Here is a 17,020-nt window from a genome sequence, read left to right on the forward strand (position 1 = left end):
AGTTCAACATATTTTTTGTCTAACTTGCAATTTACATATTTTGCGGGGCTTTTATTAATCAACTTTCACAATATATCCAGGATGGAAAGTTCCCTAGATCTTGATTAAGAGAGACAGGAAACACATAAAAGTTAGGCAGTTGCCCAAGGGTTAAGAAGTAAGTTAGTAGAGGTGCCTAGGTAGCTTGGGTTAAGCCTCTGCCTTCAGCTCAGGTCATGATCTCGGGGTCCTGGTATCCAGCCCTGAATCAGGCTCTGTTCAGCAGGGAGACTGCTTCTCCCTCCCCCCCACCCGCCATCTCTCTCTGTCTGCCTCTCTGCCTACTTGTGATCTCTGTCAAATAAATAAATAAAATCTTAAAAAAAAGAGAGAGAGAGAAGTCAGTAGAACTTTATTTTATTTAAGTAATCCCTACATCCAATGTGGGGCTTGAACCCACAACCCTGAGTTCAAGAGTCACACACTCCGCTAACTGAGCTAGCCAGGCATCCAGTAGAACTTTAGAAAGAAATTCAAGGGGCGCCTGGGTGGCTCAGTGGGTTAAAGCCTCTGCCTTCGGCTCAGGTCATGATCTCAAGGTCCTGGGATCAAGCCCCGTATTGGGCTCTCTGCTCAGCAGGGAACCTGCTTCCTCCTCTCTCTGCCTGCCTCTCTGACTCCTTGTGATTTCTCTGTCTCTGTCAAGGTAATAAATAAAATCTTAAAAAAAAAAAATTCAAGAAATCGATTGGGCGGGGGTTGGTGGGGATGCCTGTGTGGCTCACTTGGTTAAGCATCTGTTTTTGGTTCAGGTGATGATCTCAGGGTTCTAGGATCGTCTGCCACATTGGGCTTCTTGCTTGGCAGGACCTCTGCTTCTCCCTTTGCCTGCTGCTTCCCCTGCTTGTTTTCTCTCTCTCTGACAGATAAATAAAATCTTAAAAAAAAAAAAAAAAAAAAGGAATTGATTGTGGGGTTCACCCACTGGACCACACCACCTCCAAGTAAACTGGAGAAAATAACACTCTAAATTGAAAGTCACAGACACTAAGGAAAAGGATATTTTTAGGTGTCAAGAGGTCTTTATTGAAATAATAGCACGGTTACACTTCTAATATCCTTTCCACTTGTATACAATAGATTAAAAATGCTTGCTACATACAGTGCACAGACAGTTCAATAATTAGAACCAACTCAATAGCATTTGAAATAAATAAAATAGCCTATTTAAAATAATTTAAAGTAAAATTACTGTACAATATGAAAATAAAGATACATAAATGTTAGGATCTACAATGCCATAGGAATAAAATCATTATTCTGCATTACACAAAACAGTGCAAGAAACAAATCCAAATAAGCTTTTGGAGTGCAAAGTTTAAATTTTTCCATTTTAAATTATCATGCAGACATAGCATTTCAAACCATGCTATAGTCTATGGCAAAGTTTTTAATTTTTAAGAGGAAAAACACTAGCCAGTAAATTTACTGTACCATCAAGTGTTGCATCACATAACGCTGCTGCTCTGCTTCTACAGTACAGTTTAGAAGGGAGGTATCTTGTTGCATTCAAAAAATTGAAATTAACAAGTTTCTGAAGCAAACATATTTACCTTTAAATCCTGAAACAAAATAATGTGACAAGATAGTAATTATATCCCTGGGTTTAAGAAAAAAGAAAAGGCCAATACCACATCATGAACTAAGAAGCAGTTTTCCATCCATCTTTAAACTCTATAATGATCCTAAGCGAAAATAACCATGTAACTTCTGAGAGACATGTAAAATTCTGACCTCTAGCTGACAAGTGAGATAATATCATGGGAGTGTGAGAAAACTAATTTCTGAACACCTATGTTTAATCTGTGTAGAACTTGGTTGCATTACATGTAATAATATGCTTAAAGTATAGTTCAATTTCAATGTGCATATAAAACTGTTATGTAGGCAAAGACCAAGGAATGCATTTAATACTAAACCGTAAACACATCTTCCACCTTGATGTGGAGCGCACACTGACAACATAAGAGCTCTTCCGCAGGCTTTGGCAACAAGACTACATATAGCAGATCACAGCAGCACGAGCTCACATGGAAGACTGAAAGCACTGCAGAATAACACCACCCGACGCTTCCTATCAAAGGGATACATGGTAATAAGGGGCCTCCTCGTGCTAAGCCACTTTCCGATCAGTCTACGTTCTTCAGATTTATAATTTTCACAACTCAGTAGTCTGAAGTCTCTGTGCTTTCACTGCATAGATTGACACTGGGTGTACTCTATCCATTGTAAGTCCAGAGGGTTACAGTTCTGTCTGCAGAGGATGACAGGAAGGAAAGATCCTGGGTGTGCCATCGGCACTGAATCACTTTGTCTTTGTGCTCCCCCACCACCATGATAGGAAGCTGTTTAGTGAGATCCCCTAAATGGGAAAGAGAGAGACACTGATTTACAATCCAAAATAAGTATATGTCTGGATTTCACAGACTTCCCGCTACTTGAAGGCATTACAGTATACAAAGTCCTAAACTACATTAATACAGTTAAAGGTTTAAACAGGGATAAATTCTTTTAATACCTATGTTAAGCAGTATTTGGAAAAATATACACAGCAACATTTGACATAGCTGCCACTCTCTCCTTGATTTCTCTCTGACTTTGGTGCCACCATACCTTTGTTTCTTCTGCTGGTTTGCTGCTCCTGTCCCAGGAGGCAGCCTTTGGGTTTCCTGTTCCCTTTACACCCGCTTCCTATGGAGTTTCATCTAATACCTTGGTACCATGGCCATTTGTGTACTTATGACTCACACATTTCACTTCCATCCTTGACTTCTCATCTGAACTCCCGAATAGTATCCAAATAGCCATTCCATATCTCACTGGATTGCCTGATGGTCATCTTCATTTGTTTAAACCAAACTTGATTTTCTTGCCCAAACCTGTTCCTCCTCCTACCAGTTAATGGCACAATCTGGTTGCTCATGCCAAAAGCCTAGGAATCAGCATGCCTCTCACTCCCCTTTTTTAATCTAAACAAATTAAAATATGTCCCAAATTCAGTCACTACTTACCACCTCCACCTCTACCACCCTAGTCTAAGCTACCATCAGTCCTCACCTGAACTGTTCCAACAGCCTGATATTCACACGTATATTCCATTCTCCCTACCTAACTCAAAATTACCTTTTAAACAGATATCAATAGATACCAGATCACTCCATTTATTCTCCTGCCTCTGATTTATTCTTGTCTCTCCCTCCCTTAGTTCTCTAAGTCCCAGACACATTGGGTTCTTGCAGTGTCATGAACATGCTGAACTCACTCATGCCTCAGCACGTCCTGGCCTGGCTTGTGCCTTCTTATCATTCAAGTCTCTACACAAATGGCACTTCCCTAAAGAGACCTACTCGAGTCTACCTAAAATAGCCTTCTCCATCCACACAGTCACTCTCTCCCACCCTTGCTAATTTTATTTAAAGATTTGATTTATTCGACAGAGATCACAAGTAGGCAGAGAGGCAGGCAGAGAAAGAGGAAGGGAAGCAGGCTCCCTGCTGAGCAGAGAGCCTGATGTGGGGCTCCATCCCCGGACCCTGAGATCCTGATCTGAGCCAAAGGCAGCAGCTGAACCCACTGAGCCACCCAGGTGCTCTCTCACAGCAGGAAAAACCTGCTTTGGCCACTGTCAAAGAAGTTACTGCCTGTGTTCTCTTCTAGTATTTTTATGGTTTGTGGTCTCCCATTTAGGTCTTTAGTCCATTTTGAATTTATTTTTGTGTGTGGTCTAAGAAACTGATTCAGTTTCTTGCTGTCCAATTTACAGAACACCATTTGTTGAGGAGACTCTCTTTTTCCCATTGGATAGTCTTTCCTGCTATGTCAAAGATTAATTGACCATATAGTTGTGGGTTCGTTTCTGGGTTTTCTTTTCTCTTGAACTATATGCCTGTTTTTTTTTGTTTGTTTGCTTGTTTTTTTAAGATTTTATTTATTTACTTGACAGAGATCACAAGCATGCAGAGAGGCAGGCAGAGAGAGAGAGAAGCAGGCTCCCTGCTGAGCAGAGAACCAGATACAGGGCTCCATCCCAGGACCCTGGGATCATGACCTGAGCCAAAGGCAGAGGCTTTAACCCACTGAGTCACCCAGGCGCCTCCCTTCGCTAATTTTTTAATAGCACTTAACCAATACCTGAAATTACATCATTTATTACTTATTTTTTATTTACCCCCAAAATGTAAGCTCCATCAAGGAGGAAGTTACCTTATTCATCTTTCTGTCCCTAGTTGATAGAAAATAAATATTTGCTTACTAAATAATTAAAAATAAAACTAGAGGCTGAAGACATAATTACACCATTTATACACTAAGGTTTTTTTTAATCTTTTATTTCTGAATAATGTGTTTATGGTGCCCTACTGATTTTTCAATTTTAGACATTGAATAATGTTGATAATCATCAAGCATTGAAATTGATAATCATTGAAAATTCTATTTTTCTTGAATTACTTCCATCCTCCCCTACTCTAAACTTCCTCTATCTAGCAAATATAGTTACATCATAATTTTTGTCTAGTTATTGTATATATACATTATTATGAAAATGTATATACACACTGTCCACAGCTGAACTACATAATGCATTATGGTTACATTTCCATTAAATTTTTTAATTGCAGTTAAAAACACATAACATAAAACTTGTCATCTTAATTCCCTCAAGTATATAGTTCAGCAGTGTTATGTATATTTACATTGTTGTGCGACCAACCTCCAGACCTTTTTCATACCTGAAATCTTCCCAATTTCCCCTCTCCCCAGCCCCAAACAATCATCATTCCACTTTCTGTTTCTGTGTTTGACTATTATAGATACCTCATGTAAGTGAAATTGTATAGTATTTGTCTCAGCATACTGACCTCAGGGTTCATCTATGTTGTAGCATGTATGAGAATTTCCTTCCTTTTGTAAGGTTAAAAAATATTCCACTGTCTGCATATACCACATTTTGGTTATTCACCTGTCAATATTTATTTGGGTTGCTTCCATCTTTTGGCTATTATAAATAATGCCACTATGAACAAGGATACACAAATATCTCTTTGAGACCTTGCTTTCAATTCTTTTGGATATATATCTAGAAGTGGAATTGCTGGCTTGTATGGTATTTCTATTGTTAGTTTTTTGGAGGAACCACATACTGTTTTTCATAGTAGCTGCATCACTTTAAATTCTCACCAACCACGCACACAGGACTTAATTTCTCCATATCCTTACTACACTTACTACTTTATATTGTTACTATTGTTTTTTATAGTAACCATTTCCCCAATGATTAATGATATTGATCATCTTTTTGTATGTTTTTTGTCCATTTTACACTGTTTTTTAAAGTAGAAACAAATAAGAGAACATAAAGCGTATTTTATGTCATCACTGAACTCAAAATGATTTAGTGTAGTAAATGTTTATTCTTTCAAATATTTTATTTTATTTAAAGATTATTTATTTATTTATTTGACAGAGATCACAAGCAGGCAGAGAGAGGAGGAAGCAGGCTCCCCCTGAGCAGAGAGTCCAATGCGGGGCTCCATCCCAGGCCCCGGGATCATGACCTGAGCCAAAGGCAGAAGTTTTAACCCACTGAGCCACCCAGGCACCCCTCAAATATTTTTAAATTACTTAATAAAATAAGACTATTTACTTGATTTAATAATTTGCTACAATTCACTATAAGTACTATAAAACTAAAATTTGAAAATGTTACAAAGTTGATTATACCAGATTAACAACAATAACAAAAAGATCTAAATATTCATAAAAATCCAAGAAGACAGCACAGGCAGTAATTTTTTCCTCACACTGGTAGTAGCAATATTTTTTCAGATATGTCTTCTAAGGCAAAGGAAACAAACTACTGGACTACGTCACAATAAAAAGCTTTGCACAGGAAAGGAAACAATCAACAAAACAAAAAGACGACCTACGCAATGGGAGAAGATATTTGCAAATGACATATCTGGTAAAGCATTACTATCCAAAATACGTAAAAAATAAAAACAACTGAACACCAAAAAGCCAAATAAGCCAATTAAAAATGGGCAGATGACATGAACAGACATCCAGACAGCCAACAGACACATGAAAAGATGCTCAACATCACTAACCATCAGGGAAATGCAAATCAAAACCACAATGAGATATCACCTCACACCTGTCAGAATGGTAAATAAAAAACACAAGATAAAAAAGGTGTTGGTGAAGATCTGTAGAAAAAGGAAAGGAACCCTTGTGCACTGTGGCTGGAAATGCAAACTGGTATAGCCACTGTGGAAAACAGAATGGAGGTTCATCAAAAAATTAAAATTAGGATTACCATATGATCTACTAATTCCATTACTGGGTATTTACCCAAAGAATTAAAAAACACTAATCAAAAAGAACCCTTATGTTTATTGTAGCATTATTTACAATAGCCATGATGTGAAAGCAATCCAAATATCCATCAGTAGATGAACAGATAGATAAGATGTGGTATACACACACATACACACAAATAATGAAATATTAACAAATATACATGATGGACTATTAGCCATAAAAAAATGAAATCTTGCCATTTGCATCTGTCCAAGATGGATGGAGGGTATAATGCTAAGTGAAATAAATCAGTCAGAGAAAGACATATACCATATGATTTCACTCATAAGTGAAATTTAAGAAACTAAACAAAGAAAAAAAGAGACAAACCAAAAAACCAGACTCTTAACTATAGAGAACAAACAGGTTACCAGAGGTGAAGTAGTGGGGGGGATGGGTGAAACAGGTGAAGGGGATTAAGAATACAATTATCTTTTTTTTATTTTTTTGAAGATCTTATTTATTTGACAGACAGAGATCACAAGTAGGCAGAAAGGCAGGCAGAGAGAGAGAGGAAAGCAGGCTCCCTGCTGAGCAGAAAGCCTGATGCCGGACTGGATAGGGGCTCAATCCCAGGACCCTGGGATCATGACCTGAGCCGAAGGCAGAGGCTTTAACCACTGAGCCATTCAGGCGCCCCAAGAATACAATTATCTTGATGACCACTAGGTGATGTATAGAATTGTTGAATCACTATGTTGTATACCTGAAACCAATATAACATGTACACTAATTATACTGGAATTTAGTAAATAAATTTAAAAAGTTATATGTTGGGACGCCTGGGTGGCTCAGTTGGTTAAGCCACTGTCTTCGGCTCAGGTCATGATCCCAGGGTCCTGGGATTGAGTCCTGCATCATGCTCCTTGCTGGGCAGGGAGCCTGCTTCTCTCTCTGCCCCTACCTGTTTGTGCCTGCTCTCTCTCTCTCTCTCTCTCTGACAAATAAATAAATAATAAAAAAAAGTATATGTGAATTAAAAGAAAAAAAAAAAAGGCGAGATCCCAAATAGAATAAGAGAGACTACAAACAAGAAAAGAGGTCAATCTCCCTCACCTTGTAGGTCTGTCACCTTTATTTTCATATCATAGGATCCTGTTAGCAAGTAGTGAGCTCCAGGAGAGAATCGAACAGAGCGAACATCACTGGAATGAGGGTGATAACTTTGTACCATTCTTCCTCCTCTTATGTCATACAACATGCAGCTAGAATCTTCTTGTCCTGTGGCTAAGAGACGGCCACTGGGATCTACAGCTACAGATGCCACTGCACTGCCTGTATAAAAGAAAGAATAAAAGTTTCATATGGAAAAGTCAATACAGCTCAACTACAACAGCTAATTATGTTCACTGAACCATACACTAAAAATTTAATGTAGCTTATCAAAACTGAAAGAAAAATCCAAATTAACATTCAACCAATAAACACTTACATCCTTTTTAGAGACAAAGTATGAAGCAAGATCCTACGAGAATGAGAAAGTTTAATTTTTTGGTCACTTGGGAGAACCCCCTGGGATGCCGTTACTTATAGTGCAATAGTGCGATAGGTGAGCCACTTTTTAAGTGTCAGAAAACTCCCACAAGCTTACAGTCTAGTTAGGGGAACAAGAAATTAAACAACAAAATGTGTTTTAGGACACAGTGTAGGAAATGTGTCTAAGCAACACACCAATAACTGCCAGTGGAAACTAAATGACCATAAGTGCTAAGTCCACTTGCTGCAGCCCTAAATCTAGACGGTGCATTTTTAATGAGGGCAATAATGTCCGCCCAGGGGGTTGCAAAATGGTTCTCAAGGGATGAAAAAATCTTAAACATTAACAATAATTTGTAACCCTCCAAAGCTTAACCCCACCCAATAAAATCTTATTCCTATTATTTACCTGGTTAGGAAAAAATTTAATTTCGTTTCTCTCCTTGCATGGAGAGGAACAATAATGAAGTTAAAATTGAAGAACACTGCTCTGGACATGGTAAAGAGTCTGCACTTTAAGCTAGGAGCAATCAAAAGGCACTGAAGTACTGTGAGCAAGGTATGGTGGGTTCTGGCTGTTGTGCAGACCATGGACTGAAGGGGGAAAAGTAGGAATGCAGAGACAGTAAGGAAGCTCTGCAGTGGTTTAACTGAGAGGTGGTAGTGGTTTATCCATTCTGGAGGCTAAAACAATATATTTTGCTTATTAATTGGTTATTGGAGGAAAGGAGAGAACGACAGAACCAGGGAGACTCTTTCCGGTACGAACAATGGGTGGTAGAGGCAGTTTGTTTGAGAAGTCATGACTCAGTAGTTTAAGACATGTTAAGTTTGACATATCCTTTAAGATATCCAAAAGGACATGTCAAGTAGGTGGATCAGAAATATGAGCCTGGCATGTAGAATAGGTTTGGGCTAGAGGTAAAGATTTAAGGTCAGTATAGGAATTATATTTAAAGCTGGAGGAATAGAAATACTCACGGAGGGAAAGGGAGAAGACAGAAGTCCTGAGTCCTAGGGAATACCAAAATTTAAAGACTGAGCAGAGGACAAAGAACCAACAAAGCAGTTATATAGGAAGGTAAAAGGAGAGTGAAAAGCCCAAAAGAAAAGAGGAGGGAATCAACTTACATGTCCCTGAGAGCTGAAGTAAAATAAGGATTTAAAAGTTATTTTGACAGCATGAAATTATTGGTGACTTTGGAAAAATGTAGCTTTTTAAAAAAGATTTTATTTATTTATTTGACAGAGAGACAGAGAACATAAGTAAGCAGAGCAGCAGGCAGAGGGACAGGGAGAAGCAGATTCCCTGCCGAGCAGGGAGCCTGATGTGGGGCTTGATCCCACGACCCTGAAACCATGACCCGAGCCAAAGGCAGACACTTAACTGACTGAGCCACCCAGGTGCCCCCCAAAAGGTAGCTTTTGTTGGAGTAGATGTAGCAGGAGATAGATTGGAATAGGTGGAAGACTAAGGATGAGAAAATGGAAACAGCACATGTAATAGGACTTCTGAGACCTCTGGGTAAGAAAGAGAGCAAGAAATTAAGGTAAAAGATGTGAAGGGGATAAGGAGGTCAAAAGAGGAACTTTGGGGCATTTCCAATTCTAGGACATTTTTGTGTATCTATGGTAGAGAAGAAAAGAAGGGCAGATACAGTAGAGAGTGAGACAATGCTGCAAGAGAAAGGAGATGTCCAAAAAGTTTAAATCTCTGAAAAGGAGAGAAAAGGGGCTGAAAATAATTTAGACAACTGGGGAGAGTTTGGAGGTAAGTCAGTGATAAGGGTATAGAAACTAAGCAAGCAAACAAACAAAAACCAACTCCAATTATTAACACCAAGAAAAACAAGAAGATATGAAAGAAAAGGGAAAAAAAAGATATGAATAGCACTTATAAGTGCTAAAACAATATAAGGAATGAATACTGATGTGACCAAAAATGGTACAACTATATTGAAAGGATGGGAGATAGAAGCATGTGAGGGGATGAGGAAAAGTGTGAATTGGAAAGGGATATAAAAAATCTTCATTTTTTACAGTGGTAAGAGAATAAATAACCCTAACAAAAAACTATAATTGGAGACATGTTCTTTAGAAATATGAAAATAAGGGGCACCTGGCTGGCTCAGTTGGTGGAGCATGTTATTCTTTTTTTTTTTTTTTTTAAAGATTTTTTTTTTATTTATTTGACAGAACACAAGTAGGCAGAGAGGCAGGCAGAGAGAGAGGAGGAAGCAGGCTCCCTGCTGAGCAGAGAGCCCGATGTGGGACTCGATCCCAGGACCCTGAGATCATGACCTGAGCCGAAGGCAGCGGCTTAACCCACTGAGCCACCCAGGCGCCCGGAGCATGTTATTCTTAATCTCAGGGTCTCTACACCCCATGTTGGGTGTAGAGATTACTTAACAAATAAAAGTTTTTTAAAAAGGAGTATGAAGGGTGCCAGGCGGCTCAGTCATTAAGGATCTGCCTTTGGCTCAGGTCATGATCTCAGGGTCCTGGAATTGAGCCCCACATCGGGCTCTCTGCTCAGCGGGGAGCCTGCTTCCTCCTCTCTCTCTCTGCCTACTTGTGATCTCTGTCTTTCAATAAATAAATAAAATCTTTTTAAAAAATGAAATATGAAAACACAACTCTTACAAAAGTTAAAAATTGATGTCTTGGAGAAATGGGAAATGAGGCAGTGGCTAGAGGACAGGGGACAATTCTCAGGGCAATGTTTTTTTTAATCAGCCTTACTGAACTATTTGGTTCTTTAAACATCATCCTTAATGATGAAAAACTGAGAGCATTTTCCCTAAAGTCAGGAACAAGACAAGGATGTCCACTCTTACCACTTTTATTCAACATAGTACTAGAAGTCCTAGCTACAGCAATCAGACAACAAAAAGAAATAAAAGCCATTCAAATTGTTAATGAAGATGTAAAACTTTCACTATCTGCATATACACACATAATATATATATATAGAGAGAGAGAGAGAGAAGACTGAAAAACTGCTAGAATAAATAAAGTCATAGGATACAAAATGTACAGAAATCTTTTGCATTTGTATACACCAATAATGAAGCAGCAGAAACAGAAATTAAGAAAACAATCCCACTTACAACTGCCCCCAAAATAGTTAAGATACCTAGGAATAAGCCTAACCAAAGAGGTGAAAGATATGTGCTCTGAAAACTATGAAAGACTGAAAATGATACAAAGAAATGGAAAGACTTTCCACGTCCATGTATTGAAAGAATCTTGTTAAAATGTCTCCACTACCCAGAGCAATCTACACATTTAATGCAATCACCATCAAAATAACCAAAGCATTTTTCACAGAACTAAAACAATTCTCTCTTTTTTAATATTTTATTTATTTATTTGACAGAGAGATCACAAGTAGGCTGTTGGGGCGGGGGGAGGCTCCCCACGGAACTGAGAGCCAGATGTGGGGCTTGATCCCAGGACCCTGAGGTCATGACCTGAGCCAAAGGCAGAGGCTTAACCCACTGAGCCACCCAGGTGCAACACCCTCTTTTTTTTTTAAGATTTAAAACAAACAATTCTAAAATTTCTATGGAACCATAAAAGACCTCAAATAACCAAAGCAATCTTGAAAAAGACAAGCAAAGCTGGAGCATCACGATTCTGGGCTTTAAATTATATTACAAAGCTGGGGCCACTGGGTGGCTCAGGTCATGATCTCAGGGTCCTAGGATTGAGCCCCACATCAGGCTCTCTGCTCAGCGGGGAGCCTGCTTCCCCCCCCCCCTCTCTGTCTGCCTCTCTGCCTACTTGTGATCTCTCTGTCAAATGAATAAATAAAATCTTTTTTTTTTTTTTTAAGATTTTATTTATTTATTTGACAGAGAGAAATCACAAGTAGATGGAGAGGCAGGCAGAGAGAGAGAGAAAGGGAAGCAGGCTCCCTGCTGAGCAGAGAGCCCGATGCGGGACTCGATCCCAGGACCCTGAGATCATGACCTGAGCCGAAGGCAGCGGCTTAACCCACTGAGCCACCCAGGAGCCCCAATAAATAAAATCTTTAAAAAAAAAAAACCAGATTATATTACAAAGCTGTCATCATCAAAACAACATGGTATTGGCATTTTAAAAAAAGGCACAGGGGTGCCTGGGTGGCTCAGTGGGTTAAAGCCTCTGCCTTTGGCTCAGGTGATGATCCCTGGGTCCTGGGATCGAGCCCCGCATCGGGTTCTCTGCTCAGCAGGGAGCCTGCTTCCTCTCTCTCTGCTTGCCTCTCTGTGTGCTTGTGATCTCTGTCAAGTAAATAAATAAAATATTAAAAAAAAAAAACAGGCACATAGTTCAAGAGAAAAGAAAACCCAGAAACGAACCCACAACTATACGGTCAATTAATCTTTGACATAGCAGGAAAGACTATCCAATGGGAAAAAGAGTCTCCTCAACAAATGGTGTTGTGTAAATTGGACAGCAACATGCAAAAGCAAGAAACTGAATCAGTTTCTTAGACCACACACAAAAGTAAATTCAAAATGGACTAAAGACCTAAATGGGAGACCACAAACCATAAAAATACTAGAAGAGAACACAGGCAGTAACTTGACAGTGGCCAAAGCGGGTTTTTCCAGTCTTCTGAAGCGAGGGAAACAAAGCAAAAATAAACTACTGGGACTACATCAAAATAAAAAAACATCTGCACAGCAAAGAAAACAATCAACAGAACTAAAAGGCAACCCACGGGATGGAAGAAGACATTTACAAATGATGTATCTGATAAAGGGTTAGTATCCAAAATCTATAAAGCACTTATACTACTCAACACCAAATAATCCAATTAAAAATAGGCAAAGACATGAACAGTTTTTCTAATTAAGTCATACACATGGCCAACAGACACACAAAAAGGTGTCCATCATCAATTATCATCAGGGAAATGTAAATAATGAGATATCACCTTGTAGCTGTCAGAATGGCTAAAAGCAACAACATAAGAAACAACAGTATGAAGGTTCCTCAAAAAGTTAAAGATAGAACTACCCTACAACACAGCAATTGCACTACTAGGTATTTACCTAAAGAATACAAAAACAATCAAAGGAATACATTCATATAAAATGATATATTCATAGCAGCATTATTTACAGTAGACAAATTATAGAAGTAGTCCTTTGGACTTCCAGTTATGTAAGGTGTCCATCGATTGATGAATGGATACACACACACACACACACACACACACACACACACACACACAATGGAATATTACTCAGCCATAAAATGAATGAAATCTTACCATTTACAATGACATGGATGGAGCTAGAAGGTATAATGCTAAGTGAAAAAAGTAAAAAAGAAAAATACCACATGATTTCCATTCATATGTGGAATTTAAGAAACAAAATGAGCATAGTAGAACAAAAGAAAAAGAGACAAATCAAGAAGCAGATTCTTAATTACAGAGAACAGTGATGGTTACCAGAGGGGAGGTGGGTAGGGGCATGAGTGAGATGGGTGATGGGGACTGGGAGTGCACTTGTGATGAACACTGGGTGATGTATGTTAAGTGTTGAATCACTAAATTGTACACCTGAAACTGATATAACACTGCATGTTACCTAACTGGAATTACAATAAAAACTTAAAAAAACAAAAAGGAAACCCAGAGCACAGAATGAGCCTCAAGTGAAACACACTCAGCAATATTCACTGCATTTGCACCAGTCCCCAGTGAGTTGCATATTAACATGTGGCTGGTAATTTAACGGCACCTCTAGTCATAAATGAAACATTCTTAAAATAGTAAGTAAAATATTCCTGATTTTAAAAAAAGGTCTATGGAGGTCAAGAGAATAGGCAAAGCATTAAAATAAAACAAAAACATCACCAAAAAAGTAAGAATAAAAGGCAGGCATTTTCACCTGGAATAGTGCCATAGAATTGCTATTAAAAACTACAATAAAAAAAAAATACAACAAAAGAAAAAGGATTCTAAAATAAAGACAATGGCAGGATGCTGCATCACTCTTAGATACCAGTGTCTTAAAAGGTGATAAAAGACAAAGAGCAGTACTATCACTTCACATGGAACAATCCAAAGTATATTGTTAAGTTTAAAATGTGAGGCATGTATTGTTATATGCTACCATTTCTGTGTGCATGTATACACATGTTCAAAGAAGACAGAAGATTATAATATATACAAACTTCTTGGTTATATACTTACGGATTATGTATAGAAAAATAAGTAAGAAACTGGTCCCTTAGGGAAAGACACCAAGGAACAGGACTGGAAGAAAATGATTTTGTTTAATTTCAATTTCTCCACTGTGTATGTATTAAAAAAATTTCTTTAAAGATCTGAATCCTAAAATAGCCCTTCTAACATGCTGTGATGAGCACTAGGTGTTATATGCAACTAATGAATCATTGAACACTACATCAGAAACGAATGATGTACTATGTGTTGACTAACTGAACATAATAATAAAAAAAAGGGAAAAAAAGAATAAAATAAAATAGCCCTGCTAACATAATAAGTGGGGAATAATACTTAATCTCCTGGGCTTCAAGTTTGCTAAACTGAATTTTATTTTTACAAAGAAATAAGAGATGAATATATTTTGAAAGAATTTAAGGTAATCAATAAAATATCAAGTATCTCTTTGTTTCTGTTCTTTTTTAACATATGTTTAACAGGGGAGAGAAAGTAGGTAAGTGCAATTTACAAAGTTTCTTTCTCATATAAACTCATTTAAATTCCAGAAAAACCTACCAGTTCCATGGAATGTTGTGCCAACAACACGAACACAGCTTGGTACCCGAAGATCCCAAAACCTAACAGTCTTATCTTGGGAACCAGATGCAATCATCCAGCCACTCCAGGTATAAAGTGCTAAAATATGGCCTATAAAAGATCATATACTCAGTTATTACTGTGGAACAAACAGTACTTTTCCTTAATACATTCAAAGGTAGGTACTCATTATTGGACATGGGATGATCTGGTTAATCAAATATACTGGCAGGTAGAGATTTTCCACATGTATCAAATATATTGGCAATTTTCTTTTCTTTTTTTTTTTTTTTTAAGATTTTATTTATTTATTTGTGAGAAAGAGAGTGAGATAGAGAAGCAGATTCTCTGCTGTGCAGAGAGCCCAATGTGGGGCTAGATTTCAGGACCCTGAGATCATGACCTGAGCTGAAGGCAGACAGTTAATCGACTAGGCCACCTAGGTGACCCTATTTTGGCAATTTTCATAAAACCAAAATCCAATAAAATGCACAACATGAAAACCATACTAAGCAATCTGTTTTGTGTTTCACTATTTCAGGATATCATAATTAGTACTGAAAAAATTTATCATCTGAAATTACAGCAAATTATGGCAAAGCAAAGGATTGTGGGCTTTGCAAGAGACAGACTTGAGGTCATATGTCAGTCCTGCTATGTTTAGTTGTAAGATACTGGTCAAGTCTTGTCTTTCCAAGTTTTATTTATTTCATATATAAGATTGAGATAAAACTTCGTGACTTATAAGGGTGTTGTGAGAATTAAGTTAAGGAATTATCTGTATAGCAAAGGATTTAGCACACCAGGCGAAATGTTATTTATCATTACTGTGTTGTTATCCAAAGTTCCCAATATAAATTTTTAAAATAAAAATTTCCTGTCTTGAAGAAGTCCCTTTTGATAAAATATACCCCATTAATGAATATGCAGAGGGGGAAAAAGCATAGGTTGAACAAAAAGAAAAGTAGCATCTAAGATATCACATACCAGTATGTCCACTCAGAGCATGCAGGCCCTGTCCTCTTTGACAATCAGTTGTATAAATGTTACAATCCCCTGCTCCAGCACTTATCAAAATAGCTCCACCACTTTCTGGGCCTTCCATAAATGCCAAGTCTCTAATTGTCCCATCATGCATACTAAATTCCAGATCCGGTCCTGAAACAACAATAAGAATTAAAAAAAAAGATGCTGCTCAACTTACTATGATAATTTGAGATTGTTAAACTGTCTCAAAACTAAGCAAGAATAATTGTAGAGACGTGTGGCTTATATTTTCATTTAGGGATTAATACTATAATCAATTTCACTTTACTGAGCAAAGAATTTGAAGTGTTTTTCTGATTGGGTTTTTTTTTTTAAAGATTTTATTTATTTATTTATTTTGTCAGAGAGAGAGAGAGAGAGAGAAAGAGCGAGAGCGAGCAAGCATAAGCAGGCAGAGTGGCAGAGGCATAGAGAGAACCAGGCTCCCCGCTGATCAAGGAGTCCTATGTGGGACTCCATCCCAGGACCCTGGGATCATGACCCAAGCCGAAGGCAGTGGCCCAACCAACTGAGCCACCCAGGCATCCCTGGGTTTTTATTTTTTAAGATTTTTTTATTTATTCACTTGACAGAGAAAGCAAGCGAGAGCATGAGCTGGGGAAAGAAGCAGGCTCCCCAGCTGGGCAGGGAACCCTACTCAGGGCTTGATCCCAGGACCCCAGGATCATGACCTAAGCCAAAGATAGACACTTCACCAGCTGAATTACCCATGAACCCCAGCAAAGAACTTTAAGAAATCAAAATACTGGGGCACCTGGGTGGCTCAGTGGGTTAAAGCCTCTGCCTTTGGCTCAGGTCATGATCCCATGGTCCTGGGATCGAGCCCTGCATTAGGCTCTCTGCTCTACGGGGAGCCTGCTTCCTCCTCTCTCTCTCTCTTTCTCTGTCTGCCTCTCTGCCTACTTGTAGTCTGTCAAATAAATAAGTAAAATCTTTAAAAAAAAATCAAAAACTGATTCAGTTATCATCATTCCTTTTTTAAAAAAAGATTTTGTTTATTTGACAGACAGAAATCACAAGTAGAAATGAAAGAGAAGACAGGTACTCTAACATATTCATTAATGCACTGTTAGTAGTTATTTAAAAATTACCTTTCGGGGCACCTGAGTGGCTCAGTGGATTAAAGCCTCTGCCTTCAGCTCAGGTCATGATCTCAGGGTCCTGGAATCAAGCCCCACATCGGGCTCTCTGCTCAGCAGGGAGCCTGCTTTCCTTCCTCTCTCTCTGCCTGCCTCTCTGCCTACTTGTGATCTTTCTGTCAAATAAATAAATAAAATCTTAAAAAAATAAAGTTACCTTTCTAATAATAATTTTTAAAAGATTTTATTTTAT

At 38.2% G+C, this 17,020-nt stretch overlaps 1 protein-coding gene across 8 annotated transcripts in view; it reads right to left on the bottom strand.

Annotated features, from left to right (window-relative positions):
* Positions 1 to 1,021: 1,021 nt before the first annotated feature.
* The window catches only part of WDR47 (WD repeat domain 47), a 64,847-nt gene continuing 48,848 nt past the window's right edge, over positions 1,022 to 17,020 (bottom strand). For all 8 annotated transcript variants that reach the window (XM_059375621.1, XM_059375620.1, XM_059375619.1 and 5 more), the window contains 4 exons: positions 15,629 to 15,799; positions 14,621 to 14,752; positions 7,456 to 7,674; positions 1,022 to 2,401 (listed from right to left, as the gene is read on the bottom strand). In XM_059375621.1, the coding sequence (XP_059231604.1) occupies positions 2,259 to 2,401; positions 7,456 to 7,674; positions 14,621 to 14,752; positions 15,629 to 15,799 (665 nt within the window). In that variant the 3' untranslated portion in view covers positions 1,022 to 2,258. The remainder of the gene's footprint in view (positions 2,402 to 7,455; positions 7,675 to 14,620; positions 14,753 to 15,628; positions 15,800 to 17,020) is intronic.

The sequence above is a fragment of the Mustela nigripes genome, chromosome 14 (assembly GCF_022355385.1).
Source record: "Mustela nigripes isolate SB6536 chromosome 14, MUSNIG.SB6536, whole genome shotgun sequence".
NCBI lineage: Eukaryota > Metazoa > Chordata > Mammalia > Carnivora > Mustelidae > Mustela > Mustela nigripes.